This window comes from Papaver somniferum, chromosome 2 (assembly GCF_003573695.1).
Source record: "Papaver somniferum cultivar HN1 chromosome 2, ASM357369v1, whole genome shotgun sequence".
NCBI lineage: Eukaryota > Viridiplantae > Streptophyta > Magnoliopsida > Ranunculales > Papaveraceae > Papaver > Papaver somniferum.
In genome coordinates this window covers 210791004-210817360 of record NC_039359.1, presented here as the reverse complement: position 1 = coordinate 210817360, position 26357 = coordinate 210791004, and the positions used below count along the sequence as shown (strand labels likewise).

The 26357-nt window shown below is 38.7% G+C and overlaps 2 protein-coding genes across 6 annotated transcripts; both read right to left on the bottom strand.

Moving 5' to 3' along the window:
• Positions 1–17422: 17422 nt before the first annotated feature.
• On the bottom strand, positions 17423–23379 carry LOC113350413 (respiratory burst oxidase homolog protein C-like). Of its 5 annotated transcripts, none has more exons than XM_026594549.1 (15): positions 23241–23379; positions 22381–23032; positions 22107–22192; positions 21133–21549; positions 20873–21035; positions 20725–20773; positions 20473–20586; positions 19991–20386; positions 19463–19822; positions 19251–19346; positions 19030–19142; positions 18768–18870; positions 18629–18684; positions 17824–18320; positions 17423–17742 (listed from the first exon to the last, which is right to left on the bottom strand). In XM_026594549.1, exons 4-15 carry the CDS (start codon positions 21425–21427, stop codon positions 17633–17635), a joined length of 2352 nt encoding a protein of 783 aa, XP_026450334.1. In that variant the 5' UTR covers positions 21428–21549; positions 22107–22192; positions 22381–23032; positions 23241–23379; the 3' UTR covers positions 17423–17632. The 5 variants fall into 5 exon arrangements, with proteins under 5 accessions (XP_026450334.1, XP_026450337.1, XP_026450333.1 ...); XM_026594552.1 differs by having other exon boundaries at positions 21133–21464; XM_026594548.1 differs by lacking the exon at positions 22107–22192 and having other exon boundaries at positions 22381–22757; positions 22905–23032.
• On the bottom strand, positions 23115–26132 carry LOC113350415 (ferredoxin--NADP reductase, root isozyme, chloroplastic-like). The gene is made up of 5 exons (XM_026594553.1): positions 25915–26132; positions 25764–25826; positions 24629–24961; positions 24162–24381; positions 23115–23939 (listed from the first exon to the last, which is right to left on the bottom strand). Exons 1-5 carry the CDS (start codon positions 25939–25941, stop codon positions 23440–23442), a joined length of 1143 nt encoding a protein of 380 aa, XP_026450338.1. The 5' UTR covers positions 25942–26132; the 3' UTR covers positions 23115–23439.
• Between the last annotated feature and the right edge of the window lie 225 nt (positions 26133–26357).

Here is a 26357-nt window from a genome sequence, read left to right as displayed (position 1 = left end):
GAGCAAATAGTGGCAGTGAAGCTGTGATATTTACAAAGCAATGAAGATGGTAGTGAAATAATGAGACAATGGAAATGAAGCAAAGAGAAAGACCAAGGCAGTGAAGTAAATGTGACAGTGAAGCAAAGGTAACAATGGCAGTTAACAGGAAACAAAGCCAAATAAACCAAGGCTGTTAGCCAAGGGCAGGGAGGAGAAGAAGTAACAAAACAGTTAAGTTGCAAGTGACTGTGAAAACAAAATGTGGGTTAAGCTAAGGCTTTGAATCCACCCTTGTGTCCTAGCTAAACAATGCAAAAACTTAAGCATCCAACTAGAATGGGAAGAAAATCAGCTTGCTCACTGATTTGCCCCCACAGGCATATCAGAGCACCAACTACTTCCCATTACTCAAGCAAAACAGGCCTTCCTAGCAATTCATCATTCATTAGTGCACTAAGGTTTCATCTGAGCCTCAGCTAGTGAGACTTAGCTCATGACAAAACAGATGGAACAACACATGATTAACAGGAACAACACAAAAACATCACATTAACAACAACATCAACAGGATATTAAAACAGGGAAACGAATTAGACACATGAACATCATATGCAGAACATCATGAACATTACATAAAACCAAACATAGAACATATGCAGAACATCAAAGTTCTGGACACTGGCTATTCCAGCATAAGCCAATTTCACACCCACAGTCCCCTTTTTATAGTTACAATCAATTCCCCCAAAACAGGACCAAAACAGTCCCCATTAGGGTTTGGTGAAAATCAAAATTAAATCACAATAATCCTACCTAATGTTGATAACAACCCTAATAGACTAACCCATACCTCAATTTAACATTCAATTGATTTCCCCCAAAAAATTCCCAAATCAGAAAAATTAGGGTTTTAGAAATTAAAATTAGAAATTTACCTAATCTCTGACTCCAATCAAACTTCAAACCATGCTTAAAATTAGTCTTCTCTTGCTTCCCATACCTCCAATTGCTCTCCTAACTCACCTAATTTACCAATTTTTCACACGTTAGGGTTTTGAGAAAAACGTGTCTAGAAATGGGAAATTAGGTGGATAGATAGGTTGTAATGATGGTAGTGGAGATGGGTTATGGTGTTTGGTTGATTTGAGAGGAGATGGTGGTGGTTGAGCGGGGAAGGGTAAGGTGGTGGTTGCAGCGGGTGAGGGAGAAGATGGAGTCGATGGGGTTTGAGGAAGGGGTTGTTTGTTTTACGGGTATAGGTATTTGGTTGTTTGGGTGTTGAGCAGACCCATCAAATCTCGATGTTTTGTGAGGGGAATCCGTAGGATGATAGGATGAGGGAAAGATCCAACGGCGCGATGGAAATGGATGAGGGGAGATCGTTGGATGACGAGATACATCAAAACTGACGGCGAAGATCGAGGTTAGGTGTTGTAGTGTTAAGCGGAAGTATCGAGATTTGATGCGCAGGCAAAGAAGCGACCGTAGGATCTAAATGTGATCTAATCTGAAGGCTTGGAATTTAGGTACTATGGTGTTTTGCAGAGACTTCAGATTTTGATGAACGATGAAGAAGCGACCATTGGATGATGAGATGGATCCGATCTAACGGTTGAGAATGGAGGCGGGTATGGATATAGAAAATGGGTTTGGGTAAGGGTTTTGGGCCTTGGGTATGCCAAGCCCATATCTTCGTTAAGAACAATTCTTCCTTCTTGAGCCCATTCCTAGCTTTTTGGACGTGCGCTCCATTCTTTGCGGCTTCCTTGCGTAATTTCTTCCGGCTTTTCACTACTTTTCTGCTCCGCAAATCATCCAGACTTTATTTGGTACCTAAAAATGCAAAATTAATTAAGAAAAATATTTATTCTTGAAAACAATGAAAATACAGAATATGGGATAAAATGTAGAATTAATGCACAAAAGATGAGTTAAATGCCAACAAAAAGGGACAAATATATACAATATTTGGCACTCATCACATACCCACAAAGTTCTAGGCCAAAATATAAGCTCAGATTCCATCAAATGTGACATGTGCAAGACAGTTTAAGCTCACATCAAAATGGAGATGTCAATCTAGCTATCAAAGGCACAATCCTAGCACTGATAACAACTAATGACATGTGATAAGAGTGTAAAGTGTATCAACACATGTGTAAAGAAAGATCGGAAGTTATGACTACTAATCACCAAGAGATATTTTTTAGGCTAAGAACCGAGGTCTAAATCAAGCTAGTTGTCCGGCTTTACATGAATTGTGAATGTGTTGGAGGTATTTCACAATTACTCGCGTTATACATCAATGGCATACACCCTTCCTAGCTTGATACACTAAAACAAAAAATGACTCTTTACATGACTCTTATTTACATTGACTACTCTCTTTTATTTTTGGACAAGAGAGAACTATTTTCTTTACAAGACACATATGGAATTTATAAATACTTGATATTTTTTTTTTGTATTGATCTTTACAACATAATAACTCTTTTGATACATAGACAACAAGAAACAAAAATTACATGACTCTAGCAAGAGGTAGCCCTTTTTGATGCACCCAGTTAAATTCAATGGTTGTTTTTCTTAATGTAACCTCCACCTTCTATCCCAACCAACCAAAGAAAAAGATAGTCAAGGCTCCTTCAGTATTCTAAAGTGATTGGCAACTAAAACTTCCGATAGAACACCTAAAGGTTTAGGCTATACATGTATTGGTAGATCGTGCGTGTGCAAGTTTCTTATCACGATATAAATTGTGCTAGGATCAGGGTGCCTACATATCTAGACTAAGAATCCTTATGTTTACATACATGCACAAGAGTCAACATTTCAAGGTAAATGAGCTCCATTTTTATGTTTTTTTATCATTTTTTATCATTTTTTAATTTTGATTTTTGATTTTTGATTTTTTTTTCAAAAAGAAAGAGTTTTGTTTTCAATTATAGCATGTTATAAGGGTATATACTGATCATCACCCCTAAACCTAAATTAAACAGTGTCCTCAATGTTTAAAAAGTGCAAAAGAAAGAACTGTATAGAAAAGGGAAAATAAAATGGAATGTTCAACCTGGTTTATGTACAAGGGTGGACCAATCAGGCCACATAGACGGGATCCTCCAGATCGGTTGTCTCACTGTCAGGTGGAATTGGTTCAAGGAACAGTTTCAATCTTTGCCCGTTCACTTTGAAAATGTTCTTGTTGGAGACATCTTCAAGTTCCACAACTCCATGAGGGAATACCGTGCGTACTAGGAACGGGCCAGTCCATCTGGACCGCAATTTTCCTGGAAAAAGATGCAACCGAGAGTCGTATAAAAAAACTTTCTGACACGGTGTGAATGACTTGCGCAGAATACGCTTATCATGAAACAACTTCATCTTTTGCTTATACAGTCTAGCACTGTCATAAGCATCATTACTCAATTCTTCTAACTCATTGAGTTGAAGTTTCCGTTGAGCACCTGCCTTGTCGAGAGAAAAGTTAAGTTTCTTGATAGCCTAGTAAGCTCGATGTTCTAATTCCACAGGTAGATGACATGGCTTTCCATACACCAGACGATAAGGGGACATGCCAATTGGTGTCTTATAAGCTGTTCTATAGGCCCACAAAGCATCATTCAGTCTTAATGACCAATCTTTTCTCGACGGGTTGACCGTCTTTTCCAGAATGTGCTTAATCTCCCTATTAGAAACTTCTACTTGTCTACTCGTCTGAGGATGGCGCGGAGTTGAAACCTTGTGAGTTATGCCATACTTGCGTATTAAAGACTCAAAGTACTTGTTACAGAAATGTGAACCACCGTCACTGATTATAGCTCTAGGGGTACCAAAACGTGAAAATATGTTCTCCTTCAGAAATGAGAGTACCACCTTGTGGTCATTTGTCTTGGTTGCAACAGCTTCAACCCATTTAGAAACGTAATCAACAGCAACTAGGATGTATAATTTGCCTTCAGAAGTAGGAAATGGACCCATGAAGTCAATCCCCCACACATCAAATAGCTCAACGATCAAAATCGGATTCAACGACATCATGTATCTCCTCGAAATACTTCCTAGCTTTTGACAGCGCTCACAAGCAATACAATACTCATGGCAGTCTCTAAACAGCGATGGCCAGTAAAACCCATATTGCAAGATCTTTGCAGCAGTTTTCTTGGCACTGAAATGCCCTCCAATTGCTTGGTCATGACAGAACGATATCACTTCTTTCTGTTCAATGTTGGGGACACATCTCCTAATGATTTGGTCTCGGCAGTACTTAAACAAATATGGGTCGTCCCAAAGGAAATGTTTAACTTCAACCAAGAACTTGGAGCGGTCTTGTCTCGACCAATGTGAGGGAATTCTACCTGTAGCAAGGTAGTTAACAATGTCGGCAAACCAAGGAAGGTTTGACACAGACATCAATTGTTCATTAGGGAATGATTCTCTAATCAACACAGATTCATCAATAGACTCACTAGTTAATCGGGACAAGTGATCAGCAACCACATTCTCACAACCTTTCTTATCACGGATTTCGATATCGAATTTCTGTAATAAGAGTATCCATCGAATAAGGCGAGCTTTAGCATCCTTCTTAGAAAGAAGGAATCTCAAAGCCGCATGGTCAGTGTATATGATGATCTTAGATCCTATCAAATAAGATCTAAACTTGTCTAATGCAAATACCACGAAAAGTAACTCCTTCTCGGTAGTCGAATAATTGAGTTGAGCGTCATTAAGAGTTTTACTAGCATAGTATATCACATATGGTAGTCTATCAACGCGCTCCCTAAAACAGCACCAATGGCATAATCAGAGGCATCACACATGAGTTCGAATGGTAGTTTCCAGTCGGGTGGTTGGACAATAGGAGCTGAGGTAAGGAGAGTCTTGAGTTCTTCCTCCGCCTTCACACAAGCAACATCGAAGTTAAAGACAACATCTTTTGCAAGCAGATTACACAGAGGTCTTGAGATTTGGCTAAAGTTTTTGATGAATCGCCGGTAAAAACCAGCGTGACCTAGAAATTATCGAATCCCCTTCACAGAGTGGGGTTGTGGTAAATGTTGAATGAGGTCGACTTTAGCTTTATCTACTTCAATTCCTTTTTCTGAGACGATGTGTCCTAGAACTATGCCGGAGTTCACCATAAAATGGCGTTTTCCCAATTTAAAATCAGACTCCTTTGTTTACATTTAGACAGCACAAGGACAAGATGTTCCAAACATTCGTCAAAAGAGGAACCAAACACAGAGAAATCATCCATAAATATCTCGAGAAAACTATCTATCATGTCTGAAAAAATGCTCATCATGCAACGCTGAAAAGTAGCAGGTGCATTACACAGCCCGAAGGGCATACGTCTAAAGGCAAATGTCCCAAATGGACACGAGAATGTAGTTTTTTCCTGATCTTCCGGTGCAATGTGAATTTGGTTATAACCGGAAAAGCCATATAGAAAACAGTAGTGACTGTGTCCATACACACGTTCTAGCATTTGGTCTATGAAGGGAAGGGGGAAGTGATCTTTTCTTGTTACTGTGTTCAACTTCCTGTAGTCGATACATACTCGCCATCCTGTGGTTGTACGTGAAGGGACTAACTCATTCTTTTTGTTCTGAACTACAGTAATGCCTGACTTCTTAGGCACAACTTGAATGGGACTCACCCATTTACTATCTGAAATCGGATATATGATACCCGCATCAAGTAGTTTCATGATATCACTCTTAACAACATCTCTCATGTTAGGATTAAGTCTCCTTTGCATTTCCCTAGATGGTTTGGCATTCTCTTCAAGATTAATGTGGTGCATGCAAATGGTGGGACTTATTCCTTTGAGATCTGAGATGGTCCATCCTAAGGCTTCTTTCTGCTCCTTAAGTACTGCTAAAAGCTTGTTTTCCTGTTCTATGTTTAATCGTGAAGAAATGATAACAGGTAAGGTATCAGAAGGACCTAGAAATGCATACTTCAAAGTGTCAGGTACTGGTTTCAATTCCTGTTTGGCCTTAGGAGACTCATCCGAAGATATAACAGACTTCTCAGAAAGTGGGAGTTGTTCCACTTTAGTCTGCCATTCAGTGATTTCCATATGAGGTATAGATTCGAGCAAAGATTGGACTTCACCAATGTATTCATCATCAAACAACTCCAAGTTAACTTCTTCCAGACATGCTTGCAAGGGATCTATTGATAAAATGCTAGTCATTGAATCTTGTATCAAACTCTCCATCATATTAATCTCATGTACATCTTCATCATCAAGACTCACATGATGTTGACTAACATTAAACGCATTCAATTCTACATTCATGTTTCCAAAAGACAGTTTCAACACTCTAATACGACAATTGATGATCGCATTGGACGTTTCCAAGAAAGGACGTCCTAAAATGACAGGAATGTGACAGTCTGGGTTTTGTACAGGTTGAGTGTCTAAGACAATGAAGTCTACAAGAAAGTAGAATTTTTCAACCTTAATCAAAACATCTTCTACCACCCCACGAGGAACTTTGACGGATCGGTCTGCCAATTGGAGAGTTATGGGTGTTGGTTTCAACTCTCCAAGACCTAACTGCTCATAAACAGAATATGGCAGAAGGTTCACACTTGCACCTAGATCTAATAAATCTCTATTGACCGTGTGTTTTCCTATAGTGCAAAAAATTATTGGACAACCCGGGTCCTTAAACTTGGGTGGAGTTTTGTTCAGAATGATGGAACTCACCTGTTCAGCTAAGAAAGCACGTTTGTGCACATTAAGCTTGCGCTTTTGATTACACAAGTCTTTGAGGAATTTGGCATATGCAGGGATTTTCTTAATTGCCTCAAGAAAAGGAATGTTGATGTTGACTCTTTTGAACATTTCTAACATCTCATGGTAGTGGGTGCTTTTCTGTTGATGAACTAACCTCTGAGGATATGGAGCAACATGAGCATTAGGAGGTAAAGGGACATTCACAACAGTGGGATTGTCGGCTTCACTAATGTGCTCGGACTCTTTTTCTAAACTGGAGGTTTCCTTTGGTGGTGTAGGCAGTGCTAAGTTTGGCTTAGATTCATTTGTTTGTGGCATGCCTATATTTTTCTCAACAATCGTACCACTTCGGAGAGTGGTGATGGAATGGACTTGATCGGGTGAGGTTTCATTGCAAGATGATGTGCCTGCTTGAAATATTCTCTTTGGATTTTTTTGGGGTTGGCTAGGAAGTTTACCCTTTTCTCTTGTGTTCAGTGTATCGCAAATTTGACCTATCTGTAGTTCCAGAGCTGAGACTCGTTGATCAGTCGCTTTCTCATTTTTTAGCAGATGTTGGGTAAACTGATTGATACTCTCTTCAATGCTAGATAATTTCTTTTCAGCAGTGTATTGAGGGTACGACTGCTGCTGAGGATTTCTAGGGTATTGATATCCTTGATTGTTTTGATAGCATTGATTGGGTTGAGATGGTCCTCCTTGAGCAGGGCCTTTGGACCATGAAAAATTTGGGTGGTTTTCCATCCAGGATTGTAGGTCTGAGAATAGGGGTTATGCTCTTGTTTTTGAAACATAGCGTGTGCTTGCTCAAGCCTATATTCCTAGAGTGCAAGCAAATCTGGGCAGTTACTGAGTTGATGGTCGGGATCATGACAAGAAGCACATACGGACATTTCGACATCTTCACGGAGAGTAGTGTTAGAAGGTTTGATATTTTTCTGCATCTCTAACTCTTCTATTCTCCTAACTAATGATGTGATTTTTGCACATCCCTCAAAATATGACTCAATCCTATGAACCTTAGCTACAGGTGTAGTCTTCCTGGGTTCACGAATGGATTCCCACTGTTGAGTCTTCTCAGCTACTTCAATTAAGAAGTCCCAAGATGCATCAGCAGTTTTGTTTACGAATAGCCAATTGCACATTGACTCTACAGTTGTTCGGGTGGACACATCTAGACCCTCATACAAAATTTTCACAAGTCTCCATTTCTCAAAACCATGGTGGGGACATTGGAGAAATAATTCATTGAATCTCTCCAGGTATCTAGCTAAGGTTTCACCCTCCAATTGCACAAAGCTATTCAGACTTTGACGAATTGTCGCAGTCATGTGATTTGGGAAGAATTTTTTTGAAAAACTCCTTTGTGAGATCGTCCCATGTCATGATGGATTGTGGCTGTAAAGCATACATCCAGGCCTTGGCTTTTTCCTTTAAAGAGAAATAAAATAGCCTTAACTTTAGGGTCTCGTCGGACATTTGAGTGAAACGTATAGTTCCACATATCTCCTCAAATTCTCTCACGTGATGGTAAGGGTTTTCATTGTCGACTCCTCTAAACACAGAAAACATTTGTATTGTGCTTGATTTTAGCTCATAATGACCATTAGCTTCTGGAAAAACAATACAGGAGGGCTGGCTTGCCATTGTGGGGTACATGTAATCCTTGAGAGTACGGGGTTCTCCCATTGTCTCGGTTTGGTCCAGTGTGTTTTCCTCAGAAGTTGTGGGTATGTCAATTGGGTCTACTGGATTGATTCTAATTAGTCTATTTGATTGGTCTCTAAAGGTTATAATCATATCCCAAATTAATCATGAAATAACAAGCCTACAGATAATGGAGAAAACAAAGCCCACAATTTGGTTTTAAAAGGGTTTTTAGAAAGTTTGATTTTGTTGGGTTTCAAAATTTGGTTTTGAATTGAGAGCAAAATTTTGGTTTTAATGAAAAGGACAGGAGCCAAAAATTTGGTTTAAATGAGGCCCAGTTGGATTGTTTGAGAGCTGGGCCTAGTTGGGTGAAGTTGGATTGGGCTCAAAAATTTGAAGTCTAACGGGAGTTTTTTTTTTTTTTTTTCCTTTAAAGATAGGAGCCCACAGTCTAAATTAAATTACAAGCCCACACAAAGAAAGAAAAATCAAAATTATTAGAAGCCAAAATATAAACACCTAATTACAAACCCAATAAATTTTAATGAGGCCCAGTTGGGATTAGCTAAAAGGTTAGGCTTACCTTTTTGGAGGGAAACCCAGTTGGGCTTTGATGGTTCTCAGCAGCAGCTCAATAGCACAAGCCCTTCAGCAACTGGCCCAGCATCTCACAAGAACACAGATCAACAGGCTTGCACAGCCCAGCAGCTTCTCAACACTACTAGCAGCAGCTCAATAAGGCAGGACCTAGCAGCATCAGCAAGGAGAAGCTGCACCAGGAGCAGAACCAGGGCAATGCAGCAGCAGCAAGGGCTGCAGGTCAGTGCAACTGCAAGAAAGCAAGAGTGCAAATACAAGATAGGAGATGCACAGCTAAGAAGGATGCAAGCTGAGGTTGCAAGATGTAACAGCAAGTAAGAGGAAATGCAATGCTTTATGCAAGTTAAGAAGGAAGAGTATGCTACTAGAATGCTAACAGCAAAAACTGAGCTAAAGATGCAAATGTATAATATTAGAACAACAAGATGTAAACATGTACAGGAAGCAAGAACAAGACAGCAAGAACAGCATGTAAGATGCCAGAATGAAGCTAAGATGAATGAGAATGCAAGAAAAAACAAACAAAGAAAGAACACAGCACCGCTACCGAGTCCCCGGCAGCGGCGCCAAGAACTTGATAGGTATAGAAAGAGATCCTAAACTATGTTCAAATGATACTTGCAAGTGCACAAGGCCAAGAGCAGCTAGTGTGCAAGTAAGGGGAAGTCCACAGGGACTTGGAGGATGCAAAATATGTTATTTCTTTGTTCTCTACTAAAGTATGACTCTAAACAGTGACAGAAGAGTGTTTTGGGTTGAAACAACAATAAAGATGGTTGAACTGAGGGTATAAAGACTTGATAAAAGGGAACTAGGGTTTTTGAATTCACCACTTAACCTATACTAGAATGTTTAGCTGTTGCAACTATTCTAGCTCCTTAGATGAACAGTTTAACATCAACTAATATATTAAGTCATAACATTAATTGTCTGCTTAAAGAACAACTAATCAAAGATCAATAACATTCAATTGAATACAAGTGAAGTACAACATAGAAGGATTCTAACTACCTAGGATGCTTGACATTCAAGGTGAAAATAATATGTTGAACACTAGGTTAAATCTGTCATAGACAGTAAAGCATAGCAGGAACAAAAGCAATTAACATAAACATCCTAGAATTAAGGTTAAGGGTTTCATCTAAACCCTAGCTATGAAGCTTAGAACATGAACACAGCTCCTAGCATGTTACTAGAAGTTGTGAACAACATGGAGAATTCTCCAAAAACAGGACAAGAAAATAAGATGAAATTTTTACTGAGAACTCAAGTATTTGGTACTTGACTAGTCCAAGCCTCGCTAATACAAACACCCAAAGTATCTATTTATAGTTTACATGAGTTTCCCCCAAAAATCCCCAAAACAGTGAATTTAGGGTTTCATAAAAATTGTAATTAATTCATACCTAATCTCTGAAAACACTTGAGAGCTTCTACCCATGCCTCTATTTCTTCTCCTGATACCCATGCCTCCAATTTGTCTAGCTCATCAACCAATTTCACTAACTTCACTCCTAGGGTTCAGTGACGTGAAAATAGGCGAAATTAGTCGTTGAGAAAGATATAGAACGTGATATGGGTGATGGTTTTTGGTTGTTGGAAGCCATGATGGCTTTGGGGGGAGTTATGGTGGTGGCAGCGACGGAGTTGGTGGTGGACATGGGCGTAGCAGTGGAGAGGGGAAAAGGTGGAAGAAGAACTCGATTAGGTTTGGATAGGGGTTGTTTGTTTGGGGTATAGGTATTAGGTGCTTAGGTGTTAGACGGGACATCAAGTTTTGATGATTGGTGTGGGGAATTCGTAAGATGAAAAGGTGATGGAGTGATCCAACGGCGCGATAGAAATGGGTGTGGAGTGACCGTTGGATGTGAGATACATCAAAACTGACGGTCCAAGATGGAGTTAGGTGCTATGATGTTAGACAGGAACATCAAAGCTCGATGCACTCTGATGAAGCGACCGTTGGATGATGGAGTGGATCCAATCTGACGGCTGAAGGGAAAAACGGGTTTGGGTTTGGATTTTAGGCTTTAGGAAATGGGTTTGGGCTTAGACAATATTGATCCCACTTCTTCTTTAAGAACAATTTCTTCCTTTTTAAGCCCACTTCTATCCTTGAGTCTTCCATACCACATTCTGCACTTCTTTTCCGCTAGAGTTTCTGCCGGCTTTTTCCTGTGTCTTTGCTCTTTTGGCTCCGCAACTCATCTAGCCTTTATTTGGTACCTAAAAATGCAAAATTAAGCAATATTAAGTATTTATCCTTGAGGAGAGTAAAATACAAAATTCATTGTAAAATGCTAATTAATGGTATGCAAAATGGGATAAGTGCCAATAAAATGATAAGAAATAATGCAATATTTGGCACCTATCAATAGGAAGAGAGAGAAAGTGAGCTTAGGTTTCAAGTAGAATTGTTGTAATACTTGAATCATTCTTATAAACACTCTTAATCTTTGATTAATAAAATAAGAGTTCATAATGATCACCTAGAGATTGAATCAGTTATTATGGAGTGTAGTTGTAAGATTCCTTACAACTACAATCCGAGCGATGGTTTTCTGTAAAAAAGATAAACAACAAGTTTAGATGTTTATGATGCACTTGATCAGTGAGGACAAAGGTAGGTTACTCACCCGTTCTTCGTCGGATAATCCAGAATTGCTACGGTGAACCATCCATAAAACTTCTGTATAATGTTTGACTTCCTTAGTGATGAATGCAATTCTTAGTTCTAGGCTCTTACTGTCTCTTATGGTTTCACTCTGGGATGCTACAAAATTTCCCCATACTCTTTCCCAGAAATAGTCATTGTTCATTGGTCTCATCATACAATGTAACCAACATCAAACAAGAGTAACATCTTCTTCCATTGTAAATATCGGGAGAGGAATTCGAGTGTATTACAGATGTGCTTGAGATGGACCATATTTTAGAATTCTAAAACACGCTTCGTAACGAAAAGGTTTACTGTGAGCTTCCTCCCAATTATCAGGAGTTGTTTGGATCACTTCATACCTTCAGTTACAATTAATGATGAACTTTTCTCGATCAATTTTCATTACCAGAGCAAGAAATGGCTGGACTGCAAGCCTAATATATTGAAAACGAGCATGCAATCGACGAGCATCTCGGTTCCCCGGGTTCCCCGTCAGTGAGACGAACATTGTAAAAAAGTTCTCCCAAAAAGAACCTTCTTGAAAGCCCATACCAAGATTACCATATAAAAAAATATGCTTTGCATATAGTTATATCCTCTTCTTCAAACTTGGGACCACGATTTCTAACAGACATTTCTGCATAGTGAGAGAGATTAAGAGTTTTAGAAAGAAAGAAAAAGAAGAAGAACATGTGAATTTGGATATGGGAAGCATGGAATTTATAGGGTGGGAAAGAAAATCGAGCTATTTCCATTTCCACGATGAATTTCCATTACTAGAGCAAGAAATGATTGGACTGCAAGCCTAATAGATTGAAAACGAGCATGCAATCGACGAGCATCTCGGTTCCCCGGGTTCCCCGTCAGTGAGACGAACATTGTAAAAAAGTTATCCCAAAAAGAACCGTCTTGAAAGCCCATACCAACGATTACCATATAAAAATATGCTTTGCATATAGTTATATCCTCTTTTTCAAACTTGGGACCACGATTTCTAACAGACATTTCTGCGGAGTGAGAGAGATTAAGAGTTTTAGAAAGAAAGAAAAAGAAGAAGAAGATGTGAATTTGGAGATGGGAAGAACGGAATTTATAGGGAGAGAAATAAAATTGAGTCGTTGGAAATTTAGTCGTTGGAGTTTGTAGTAAAAACGCTCGGCATTACTAAAACCGCCCGTTTAAATACAACACTAGGTTTTATTCTCAACCAAACCAGGAGAGTTCTTTCTTAAGCCAACAACATCTACCATGTTTTCTAAAGGCTAAGAGAAGAAAATATTATGTTTCGAAGCAAAAGATGTTTGTCCATTATGTTTCATGGATAACCCAAGTCTTATGCAATACCCTTGGATGTATTCAAAGTGTCCGCGGGAAGGTTGTTCACGCAACATAATGGTGATTGAATCATAAACGGAAAAGCTCAGGTATTTGCAATGTCAAGATCCCAACTGTTTAGAGGAACCACACATGCTAGATGATGCTATGAAGATTAAAGAAGAAGAAGAAGAAGAAAAGATTGCAACATTCTGCAAATACTTCAAACTTAAATATAAATTGAAGAAGAATTTATTACACTGCAAGTATTGTGGATATGGAGATCACGAATACAAACGTTGTCCATATAGGATCAGTGGATGCTCAAAGCCCGGTTGCAAGACTTTTATGCATTTATATATGCACTTCTTCTGAAAAAGACACATGGAAGGCATTTCTGTAAATGTCCTAGGTGTTTTTTGGTGGAGTGGGATGATTGAAGTTGAAGGAAAAATCGATTCACCGTGGTATTATGTTATTTAGTTTGTTGTTTATTTAAAATCGAACATGTGGATGTCTTCATATTTTCACCATCAATATCATAACTAATTTAAATTTTTCTTGGATTAAACATTGCATCATCAATCTCATAAATAAAATCATACTGCATTGAACAACCACATCATACATGAGAATAAAAGAAATACATTAGATTAAAACAAATACATTAGATTAAAACAACTACTACATAGGCGTCAATTCTGGGCGGGTGGTGAAATTCCTATGGCGATGTAGGGATTGTATTCGTAGAGAACACTAAGAATGTTGAAACAAGCATGGAAGTCGAAAGGACGTATGGCTTGAGATACTGCCCACATCGCTAGTGTTTTGGGTTCCAATTCATGTGCAGCTTCACCGTTGAGTTTATTTTTGTGATTCTCCACTAGTACAACAGAGAATTCCAACTGCGACAATACGTGAGAATCACGCCCATAAGTGTTCCTCATTTCAGCGACGAACATTCTATAAACTTTGTCCCAGAAACACAAAGGCTTTACAAATAGTTAAATCCTCTTGTTGAGTGAATCTAACAACACGACCTCTGGGAGGCATATTTTTAGATGATTTGAGAGTGAAGAATGTGTAAAATGTGTGAATTTATATTTGATATTAGGAGTATTTATATAACTCAAAATTATAGCCGTTAGATCACAAGATTTTTCAGCCGTCCAGATTTAGTAGTTGGCGGTTTTGGGAAAAACGCGACACTTTAACCAGAGACGCTGTCGTTTAATGGAATAATGGGCGGTTTTGTGACAAACGCCAGAGTCCTGGCTCACACGTCAGCGATTGTGCCACGATCGCCCGGCCTTCCATCGAGCGTTCGCCTATTTTTCCATCTCACTCAACAAATTTGTTGGTTTGTTCATCCGTTTTTCATGTTTGTTGAGTTTATAGTTGGATCAAAATAAATAAATCCTCCTTTTATTGAGTCCATTGAAACTTCTCTTCGAACAAAAACAAGCCTAAAAAGGGGAAGAGAATAGAAGAGGAAAAACAAATAAAAAGGAAACAACAAAAGAAAATGAGACTATGAATTAGATGATCCCAGAATGCTGAAGCAAACTATGTTGTCTTTTCTTATTCAAAGCCAGCAGGAATCAAGAGCTTTCTCCAAGGCCCATTTTCCGAAAGATTTTAGACGATGTTGATTACATTAACAGATTTTGGGTAACTGCGTATATTTTGAAATGGGTTACCGAGCAAATTTTAAATTGTGCTACAGGCTTTAATTAGGGCTGCACATGGGTTGGATTGGATCGGGTTTGGCCTCACCCACCACCCAACCCACTGATGGTGGGTAACAGAAGTTGTCACCCGCAACCAACCCAACATTATAATGGGTCGGTTTTCACCCGACCCACATTACGGTGGGTTGGATTGGGTGGGCGGTGGGTTACCCACCATAAAATACAATGAACATTACAGTTACATACTTACAGTATTACTAAGACTCTTACAGATTGGAAGTAATAGATTTTATCAAAAAGATGACCCCAAGTCAAGTGTAGACAATTAACATCATAAGAAGTTACTTAAAAGTGTTTACAAAATAAAAATCCAGAGAAGTAAGAAGTTGATGCAAAGTTGCAAACTGCATGCAAAGTGATAAAGCTAACAATAACAAGAAATGAGTTCAACTGTTCAAAGCTCAAAAGATAAAAGATTACATTACCATTTCCTACTATACTAAAGCCTAAGATCATATATCATTACTTCAACGGTTGTGGTTAATCTAGGATAGGTAATATAAGGGTTAGAATTAACTTAGAAATATTTAGGTGGATGGGTGGGTTGGGTCGGGTGAGGGAAGCTGTCACCCACAGTCGACCCGCCATACTATGGGTTTTAATGTTGTGACCCATAGTCGACCCACTCCTAGGTGAGTTGGGTCGGGTATGGATAATTTCAGGCGGGTGTGGGTTGGGTTGGTGGGTTGAGTCGGTTTTGTGCAGCCCTAGCTTTAATCACAAAACACATTTCAAGTCACATGACGAACACAACTTTCCTGATCAAAAAGAGAAAAAAGATCACAAATTCATATCATGGGCCACAGTACTGAGTATTGGACTGGACGCAGATGATGCTAAAACCGGTCTAACCGGACTATGCTCGAACCCTGATTTTGGGCATACCTAAATCTTTCTAGGCATACAAAACAATAATCCCATCTTGGGTGACCTTATAAGGGGTACCCTATGGGTAGTTCAATTACCTATATACCCTTAATACAAAAATCTAAAATCAGTTTTCCTTACCATCTCTTCTTCTTCCTCTTTCTCTAGCCGAACTCTTCCCCCTCCTGCGAAAAAAAAAATTCATCATCGTGATTAATTGTCGATTCGTAAAAATTTGATCGTCGATAAACTCAACCCCATAATGACTCATACAAATAAAAGCAGGGACTAGGAAAACCAAATCGTCCTCTAATCCATCAATTGAAGAAGAAGAACCAATTGAAGATGAAGGTGTAGAAACTGAAAATCAACCCCGAATTGAACCAGAAATTGAACCAACTGCATCTCCAACTCCGGAAATGAGGATAAGAAAGCAAGTTTTACAAACCCAATCTCCTATGTGCAGGATCTTTGAATTTCCTTTGAGAATCAAGCTGATTTCGAAGAACTCCGAAACGAAAGAACTTGACTATGCGCTGTCCCCCTTGACCAACCGAGGATGTGTAAGCGGTGTAACAACTCCTGTAAGTGTATATGAACAGTTCGGCATGAAATTTCAAGCCGAACCTAGTCACAGATAGAGATGTATAGGGGTTCGGCGTATTCGATAATCATAATATGTGCCGAACCTAGCACATTTACGAGATTCGGCTATTACGATATTCTCAATATGTGCCGAACCAATAACAATATTTTAACCCAAAAAATAACAAATTGATGTTCGGCTCATACGATTTTCGAAATATAAGCCGAACCAGTAATTATTTTTTTTTCCGAGCTATTCAGGATGTTGTTCGGCTTACTATGAAACTTTCATATAAGCCGAACTAGTGTCTAGCAAATGGGTTGGAATTGAAAATTATAGGTTCGGCGCATGCAGTAAACAGATTCAGTGAGCCGAACCGTTCATCAATTGGTAGATTCGGCTCATAAATGTGAGCCGAACCTCAACCTGTTTCGCCGAACCATGATCCAAAAAATCATCTAAACAACCTTTATAATTCTGAAAATTATCTTAATCACTAAACAAAATATTTAATCACTAATCAATATTACTAACACCAATACGTAAAGGGCAGATTTGCCATTAAAAAAATTTGGGTTAAGGGGTAATCTGATTTTGCTATTTCACAACTTTTTTTTGTCTTTATGCAGTATATCTAGTAAGATTTCAGTATGCCCAAAATCAGGATTCCTATGCTCACCCCAATGACACAAATTCCTATTTTTGGGCCACAACTCTGAAACTGTATCCCACCATATATTTTGAGTCAACGGGCAGATATCAAGTCGGAACAGGTTTCTAGGGTCCAAATGTCAATCTTTCAGGATCAAACTGTTCCATGATCATGGCTGCAAATCCAAATTTTGTATCAAGAGGCATATTTTTCTAGGAGTATAAATATGCGTCTTGATACAAAATTTGGATTTGCAGCCATGATCATGGAACAGTTTGATCCTGAAAGACTGGGTAACATCGGGGTAAGACTAGTATATAAGCTGCACAAAATCTGCGTCGCAATATATGACTATAATTCTGATCGTGATTTGTGATTTATACGGAAATTCTATATCTGTCAGGTGATCCAAACTGTTCCATGATGATCGGCAGTTATTCTTGGGCTTTTAACATTCATATGCAGTTGCCTCATGTGCTTGGGCGTGCTGCTTGCTGAGAAGTTGTAGGTTCGCCTCTTGCTGGGAACTATTAGAGTCCCAAAATTATTACTTACAATACCGGATATAATAGTACGGTATATATTTGAAATAAGTAAAACATCCGACACATTCTTAGCAAATTAAACCAAGTAGATGTGAATTCCTGGAGAACGTACGACTATGTTTCGACTTTCTGCTACTGCTTGTCTGCTTCAGCAGTAATTAATTCCCCTGCTTTAACTTCAAACTGTTTTAAGGTAAATAGAGTTCACATTTGATGATTTTATCCAAGTGTGTTCTTACTGTAGTTCCAGAATGCATATTATTTCATTCATGGCATCAGAAATTTTCTTTTCGAAAATCAAATTTGGTTGATGTATCGTGAGAGAAATCCAGTGCTAGTTGCTTCAGAGCAGCTCCAGCTGCTGGCAATCCACAATAGAATACCCCTGAATAATGCAACTAAAGGTTCAGCAAAAGGAAATGCAAAAGAGGCATGTAGCGTACGATACAGGTAAAATTCAACTTACCCACTCGCTCGCCACTGTGATTGTGAGCAATATTCTTGTAAACATCGCGCCAATTAGGCCTTCCAAAATAAGACTTGACATGCGTACCAGCAACAATGTCAATACCAGTTTTGGCGTGGTTGAGTGACTGTAACGATGCAATTAGAGCAGACCTAGCATCATCTTCTTCAAAAATGCTTGTACAGTGATTATGAAGTTCAATGGCTCCATTAATATCCATCTTAGATACCCCATCCATCACGTCTTTGAACCATTCGAAAGAACCTTGATCATTCGTTACCCAGTAAAAATACGCCCTCTTCGTCTTGAAGTTATTCCTATTAGTAGTTGATTTCCCACCTTCAAGATCACTGGGTGTCATGTTGTGTACAATGTCTTTTATAATGCTGATCATTGGGGTGGCTCCAATCCCTAATCCTACTAACAATACTACCTCAAAATCCTTGTAGTCTTGAGCTGGTGCACCGTAAGGACCATCAATTATTACCCTTGGGAACCTGCATTTTACAGTATTAGTTACTAACTTAGGTATTTAATCAAAGTACATTAATGTAAAATGTGTGTGGTAAACTAGCTACAAAATCAGAGAATTTAGGACGAGGCACTTTCCCTATTTAAGTGTATGTATACTAGAACCCTCCCTGACTTGCAATGGTACATGCTGTTCAACAATTACAATAAACACTCAACCCATTCGATCCGCGAAATCAACGTAAGTAGGTGCCATTTAAAATTCTGTAATTCTGTATAATTGTTGCAGAAAGAGAGAAGACGTTTAGATGCTAAGGCATTGTTAGACACTTACTGTGTGTTGCTACCTCCAGTTGATTCTACAAGTAGATTTTTCCCTTCTTTTGAAGCCTGAGCACATGCAAGTTCATATATCATCATATTACAATCTAAGCAAACCGGGTTCATGGACCTAATTAAAATACGCCACTAACCTCAGATAAAATGGCTTTGAGTTCTTTCGTCCAGTCTCCAACAGCTCTAATGTGGACACTTAGGCGATCCTCTGCAGGAGATGAAGTAATGGAAAACGGATGCCTGTTTTCAATAATTCAAAACCCCAATCAACACTTTCTTTCTTGTTCAAGTTGAAGAAGAAAATGAAGCCCAAAGTTAATGTGTCCATATGAGTTTGACTTTGACAGTCTTAAAATGGCAGTGATCTGATTCTGGTAACAAAGGTTTTAGTTGGATTACCATTCAAAGGGAGAAACAGCAGGGCATTTGACAAACATGTATTCCCCACTCTTGTATTCGAAGCCGTCTGGTTTTGACATATGTATTGCCATTACGTCGGGGTACTCATTGAACTTCACACCAAAAGTTTAGATAATCAGATCTAGTAAAATGTACAATTACCCATCCAATCTATACTAAACCAAATGTACGAAATCCGTGAACAAACTCAAAAGACATACCTCGAGTATTTTAACTGACTTAACGCGGGATCTGAACGATCTAAGCAATCTCTCACAAGTATAAAGAGTTATTGGCACTGCCAAGTACATCCATGTCTGTACGCCGCATCACAGTGCATGCCAGCAGCGGTATAAGTTGGTGGTAAATGAATGCTTAATTGTAAATGCATTACTATTAGCATGGGGGTGTGGGTTTGACAAAAAATACTAACCGATTTTGTGTACCATTCTTTGGATAGATAGGTTTTGATACCATGGACGATCAGAAGAGTGTAAACTATGACGAACAAGTGATGGGAATACCAGAACATATTGAATCCATTGTCTTTCTTAAGCCTTAGCTTTGGTGTGGCTAACGTGAATGCAATTGCCATCAAAACCACCATTATGATCCCTGTAACGCCTTCCACTCCCTTAAGAAACCACCAGTAGTTTTCAGGTTGATCTTCTCCAAAGTATGGCTTCATTGGCTCGTACTCTTTTTCTGATGCATGGAGGAGACGAGGGAAATCACACGTTAAGTGAGCTAATGAATGTACTGCAACACCAATCCCGATTCCAATTGCAATTATCTGGTCAACGCATAAACTTGTAGTCTTAATATAAGCATCATTTTAGAACCATCAAGATTCAATACCAACGATAAATATGTCTCAAAGCGTAGCAGAAATTAGTAAAGAAGAGTGCATTTTCCGGTTACTTGGTTAGAGCACAAACATATATAGGAGAATGATCTTTACCTTGTGGGAAGTAATGCTGTTGTCAAAAGGGACGAAAGAGCCAAGCTTTGTCTTGTTTCTGAGCCAAGTGATGGTGTTGCGGCAGACAGGAAATAAGATCAATGCCATGTTGAACTTAAGGGTTTCCGCGGATCCCTTCGCTGTGCAAACACAGTAACCCATGATGTCGTAGACAGCTTTGTTCCGGTACTGAATGAACTTGTAGGTAAAAAGACCAACCATGATTCCGACCCAAAGGACGATTACCCAAATTCTTTCCCAGTTATCTAAGAGGAAGTACTTAATCCTATTAAGCAATTCACTAACTCGGCCAGTGTCTTTGGTTTGTTTATGTTCCTCGCTTTGGCTTTGCATTTTCTTATCTTGTTTTCTAAATAGTGTCTCCAATTTGTCAATCTGCTCAGCAGTAGACATTAAAATGTTCAATATCTGACAAAACTTAATTAACCCATCTAATTATGCAAACTGAGTAGTTTACTTACCATGATGTAACCCAATTTTTCTTCGTCGAGTTCTTCCATGATCATGGTAGCATATTCTTGGGCACGTACGTTAATATTTGAGAGCTTGTTTGCAGAGGCGCTGTATTTGATAATCTGCATCACAATGAATGTTCCCCTAAGTACATGACCAAAAAGAAGAACATATCTGGACAAATTAACATTTATTCATTTACTCTCTGACTCAGAGGACACATTCATGCAGTAGTTCTTCGAAGTCAATTACATATATACCTGTCGAACTTCATCTACATCGAGTCTCCCATTAGAATCTTTGTCAACCCTGCATCTCAATGTTGTCAAAATCAAGTCTAGCTAGAACACATTTACCTTTCAACTCAAAGTAGCATAATCAAGTAATATCAAATTTGTTTAAACTTACATGTCAAAGAAAATCCGAAGCCTAGAATTGAAGTCTTTTGCAGAAATTTGCTCCCAGAATTCTTTAAACTCATCCTTGTTAATGGAATCAGCTGTCATTTTTCTCCTCCTAGCTAGAGCGTCGAAAAGCTCAAGTGCAAACTCATCTGATTTTTTGTCCATCCCTACATATATATTCAACCACAACAAAAGTACATTTTAGAGACAGGAAAATGAAAAATCACGCTGTTTTGATTTGATGGGTAGGTGAATATACATTACCTATGCATTCGGCGAATTTAGAACGATGTAGTGAACCATTGGTAGAAGATGTCAAACCATCAAATTTCTTCTCAACCTCGACCCATTTGGTGGATGTTTTGCTGATAAAGTTGAGTCCTTTTAAGGCCTCCTCAACAGAAGGCGATTTGCTGCCAGCTTCTGAAGGTTTAGTGCTGGGAATATCGACAGAATCTCTGAGTACATCGATAGAATTTTGGTTGCCTTCGATGCCTTCATTGTTATGAGATCTCTTGCTTGTACCTCTAGCTTGTCCACTACTGATGGAGGGCGCCATTATTTCTCCTCCTAGACTGAATCTCGCACTTCTGGTTCTGACGGCCACCGTACAGAGAATAGTAATCTGTTATCTTCTGATCATGCCATTTTTCCAGGCAAGCAATAGAAATTTCTTGATAACTGAATAGACAAGGACTCAGAGTTTTTAGATGTTTTTTGCCGAAGGCAACAAGACTTGAATAAACTCTGGATCGATAAGTCAAGCCAAAAGAATAAAACAATGATATGCCATCATCCACCAACTTTCGTTTTTTCTTAGCTATAACTATTAGTTTGTGCATATCCACTCTTTTCTTTTGTTAATTATTTTATAACCTTAATGATTAAGTCATACTTGAATTTTCTGTTTTTCATCAGAAATTTCTCTCGAAGGTTATTGGTAGTCAGTACTGCATGGTTGTATCTCATGTTTGAACACACGGATTGTCGAAACGTGGTGGTATGTTACTTTCCTAGTGATCAAACATATGACAACTTTCCTTTGTTTAATGAAGTAAGGTACTGCAAACTCAACTAGCTTGCGGACATAGTCATACCAGCTACCAAGTGTCTTCTTATGCACATGAAGTGGGGTGCAGATCAAAGATTCTAGGATATTATTGGATTTGGTATGCATCATTTAATATTTGGTATAGCCAGAGGTTTCATATGACAGAAGAATAAAAAAGATATGGTACCATGATTTCCATTGACCATATGACTATGACATAGGAATGATACTTCGGTTCAGCATCTATGCTGAAGCATTTCAAAGCTCATAAGCCTGCCATGAGAGGGAGAACATTATTAGGCCTGAACACTCATTTTTCATTGAATTATACTCTACTCTAGTGTTTACCGTTGAATTTATACTCTACTCTAGTGTGGATCATGACTCTTCCTTGTTTAGTGTCTTTTATATTGTTTAAAATAAGATTTAATTGAAGAAAAATATAAGCAGAGAAGAATTACCTGTGTGGATGATGAAGCAAAACATTTCAATTGTGCTAAAAACGCAACACAACCCCATCATTTGTGCAGTCATTATCTCCATGCATGGATTGAATTGATGAAATACAGGGTTGCTGCAATAAATTATCCTAAAGAAGGCTTCCTGCTACCAACCCTCTTCCGAAATCCGATTTCTTTCCACCCAGCCAGGCACTAAATCCAACCCAAAATTGGTTTTCAATGGATCAGGGAAATGAAATCCCTATTTAGAGCTCGTCCCTGATCTGTAGACAAAGGACATGCTACGCAGCTATAGAAAAGAAGGAAAATTTGCAGCAGGAAAGCAAGGTGAAGCTTGTGATTTAGCTGGAGACTGGATTCTCACTATGACTCAGCTTCTGTAATATCCATTTGAGCAGCTGATTGGTTTTGATTGAAGTAACTTCCTTAATTGCTATAGAATGTAGAGATGCCTCAAAAGTTGGTGCTATGGGTGATAAGACTGACTGCTAGCTTATAAAGAGACATACAGATAAGAGGAAAACCTGCATATGATGCTTCCACAACAATCATGCTGCCAACAGCCTGTGATGCCTGTGTGGTTCAGACAGCAGTCTATGAAGGGGAAGGTCGGCAGGAGTTTAACAGTTCAACCTGATCGTCGTGAGCCAAGCTGAGAAGAAGCACCAAAAAAGTCACCATCAACAGACTGAACTGTTTGGGTTAAAGATTAAATCGACACAATAGTCCTTAACTTGGACATGAGAAACTGCTTCAAATATCAAACTAAAAACAGTGCAATTAAAACAGCACAGAAACACTCACTTGTACAAGTGAATTTATTTTACGACAGACAGTCGAGCAAACCAAATGATTTTTACCTTTTTAAAATGATACTACTGAACAAGTACAGATCATTAAAAATTGGTGAAGTTTTTCCTACAATAGCCCCTACAGAGTACAAGAGCATGGAATCTGCTCAAGCTTCTCTAGGGCTGAGAAATGAGGGCACAAATCTATAGCATTACAGGTAAAGATAGTTATATGGTTCCTGCAGATCCATCAACAAGCCCAGAACGCCTAATAGACCTCAACATGCCATTGCTTATTCTTTTTGAGTTGCGAGAGTTTTGCTTCCCAGCTCTCCCCTCTCTGCTCAGCAACTCTTTTTAGTGTGTCTTGGATTCCAGGCATCATACCCTTCAACCCACAGAAGTATATATGAGCACCTCCATCTAAGAGCTTGAAGACTTCATCACTGTACTCCTCGATTTTGTCTTGAACATACATCTTTCCCCCAGTTTTATTCTTCTGTTCTCTACTAAGCGCTCTGTCGAAACGGAAGTTGTCTGGGTAATCTCTCTGGTACTTCGAAAATTCTTCGTCGTATAGAAGACTGTCAGAGTTGGCCACACCAAGGAAGAGCCATGCAAGTCCACCAAACTTATATGTGGGGACGGATTCCATGAACATGCGGCGGAGGTATCCTCTATATGGGGCCACACCTGTTCCGGTGGCAATCATAATGTGTGTGGCATTTGGATCGGTCTCGGGTAAAAGCATTATCTTCCCAGAAGGACCTGTCACAAAGTTAAAACTTCAGTTTAGATGATTTTTCTATGCACGACAGTATACAAAGTTACAAATATAGCCATTTCAAGACTGTGGTATGATAGTCTACAAAACGAATCCCTGTCGTAATCTTGTATAAAAAAACATTATCTAAAGCAGTTGATAAGTATGGGTTACTTGTTGTGGGACTATTCCAAATAAATGAATAGGTATAGGTATTGCATTATTACCTGTGACTTGAACCTTGTCTCCTGGCTTCGAGTTGCAAAGGAAGTTGCTGCAGACTCCATTTTTAGAGGGATCTTCCTTTCCAGTCTCAGGGTCGTAATATACAGCACGTCGAACACATAAACTGGCAGTCTTTCCGTCAAAAGAATCTCCATACCTGGTAGATGCAATTGAGTAGAGGCGAACATTGTGAGGGCTTCCTGGTTTCTTTGGGTTTTCCCCCTGTAAATTAAAAACAAAAAACCACAGATACCAAATCCTTAGCTAACTGTTCTAACAAAGAAAATCAGGTTATATTGAGTGTGTTAAACACTGCTCAAACATTAATAACAAAAGAGATGCAAAAGTAACGTTGTTTATATGACAGTCGCAAAGAGAACCAATTCGGTTCATTTCATCACCATATACAAATATATTCAAGCGCTGAAAATCTTATTTAGTTTTAGCTGCACGAGTATAGATTACATACAGGTGGGATAACACCGTAACTCTGTCCTTCCCAGTAAGGAACATTGCCACCATGATCAATCACAACGTGGCAAGTCTCTCCAGGAGCGTTTGGGCCAACGATCCTTTCCACGGAAACAATTGTTGCAGTATAAGGTTCCTTAGGTTTGTGTAGATTGAGAGGTGGGTCTTGAGGATCCTCTAGTTCTAAAGGTGATACCGCAACCTTTGGTACATTCGCTTGTTGTACAGACATGCATACTCTGAACGAATTTCGTGATTTCAAGCTATTGCTTTTCAAATTCAAGGACAAATGTGGAAGACATGGTTTCTCCTGAAACCGTAAATTTTGTCTCTGACAAAAAAGAAAAAAACACATTAGCAACCTCGAATAAGGAAATCATAGCAAGTAAAAGTGTGCAATTTCATGTTCTGATTTCCATATCCAGTGACGACTACAAATTTCACAAACTGCTTGCATAATAAAAATGGTCATCGAGTCTATGGTCAGTGATGTATTAAACAGAAAGTCTAACATGTCAATATGGATTGTTAGAAAAAAGACAAAATGTTAGATAACTAGTGCCTTGCTCGCCAAATACTCGGAGACAGCAGACATGGCTCCCTAATAACCACCCCAAAAGGTTCACCATGACAACAATTAGGAGCGCACCACATTACCATCTTCGAGTAACTCACTAGCAATTAGACAGTTGCCTACCACTGTCAGATAAAAAGTGACCTAACTTTCCGATAGACTTAAGTACAAAGAGAAATAGACCTCAAAAGTCAACTCACATTCCTACACAACATACTGTGTAATAATCAGTAATCAACAAACTTGTTCAAAATTAATCACTAACAAGCACTAAACCCTTCATGATGGAATCTCAAAACACCAAATTCCTACAGAATATATTGTACTAATAATCAGTAATCACCAATTTAATCAATAAAATACAGTAAACCCTTATTGAGATTAATTTCAAAACCATAATCCAAAAGACAAAACAACAATTTGTTCACTAGTGAAAACTGGGTTTTCAAAATTGGACCACCTTTTTAGTTTTTAGTACTTCTGAGAGTGATTTCTCAAAATCATTACAATAAATCAAGACAAATCAAAAAAGACCCAGTGTGATAATGATGAATTATACCTGAAATCCTGATACCCTTGGAGATGAATCACTAATTCCGACTCGAACAGATACATTCGAACCCTATAACAAGAAAACCCTCGATTAGAGTTACAGAAAAAACGAGCTAATAACAAATAAAATCAAAATACAGCAACTAAATTAAACTGACCTGATTAAGAGCTAATTGAGCAGCCATGATTAAGAACTCGAATGGGGTTTTTGAAATTGAATATGGTGTTTGATTCGGAGGAACCTCTACCTAAATAAGACTGTGGTTGGACCCTTTGGCGAGTGGCAAAGGGCATAAAACAGAGAAGAGAGTGGAGAGCAGCCTATGTTATAGCTGCCCCTTAATGTCTCGGTTTGGTTAAGTAATCGAGGTGGGCTTTAATCGGTGTTTTTTTCTTCTTATTTTATGTTTAACGGTCACCGCCGTTAGATCTCAGAGAGGTAGAAAACTAGTGTCTAGTGTTTTTAAGCCCCAATGATTGATTGATTGATATTTGTGGAGGAGATCTGTGATGTAATGGTGATGAGATGAAGTTATTTTTGGTATTATTTTTATTTTACTGTGCTTTGTTGGTGGACACTTGGGTATTGGCATTGGACGGA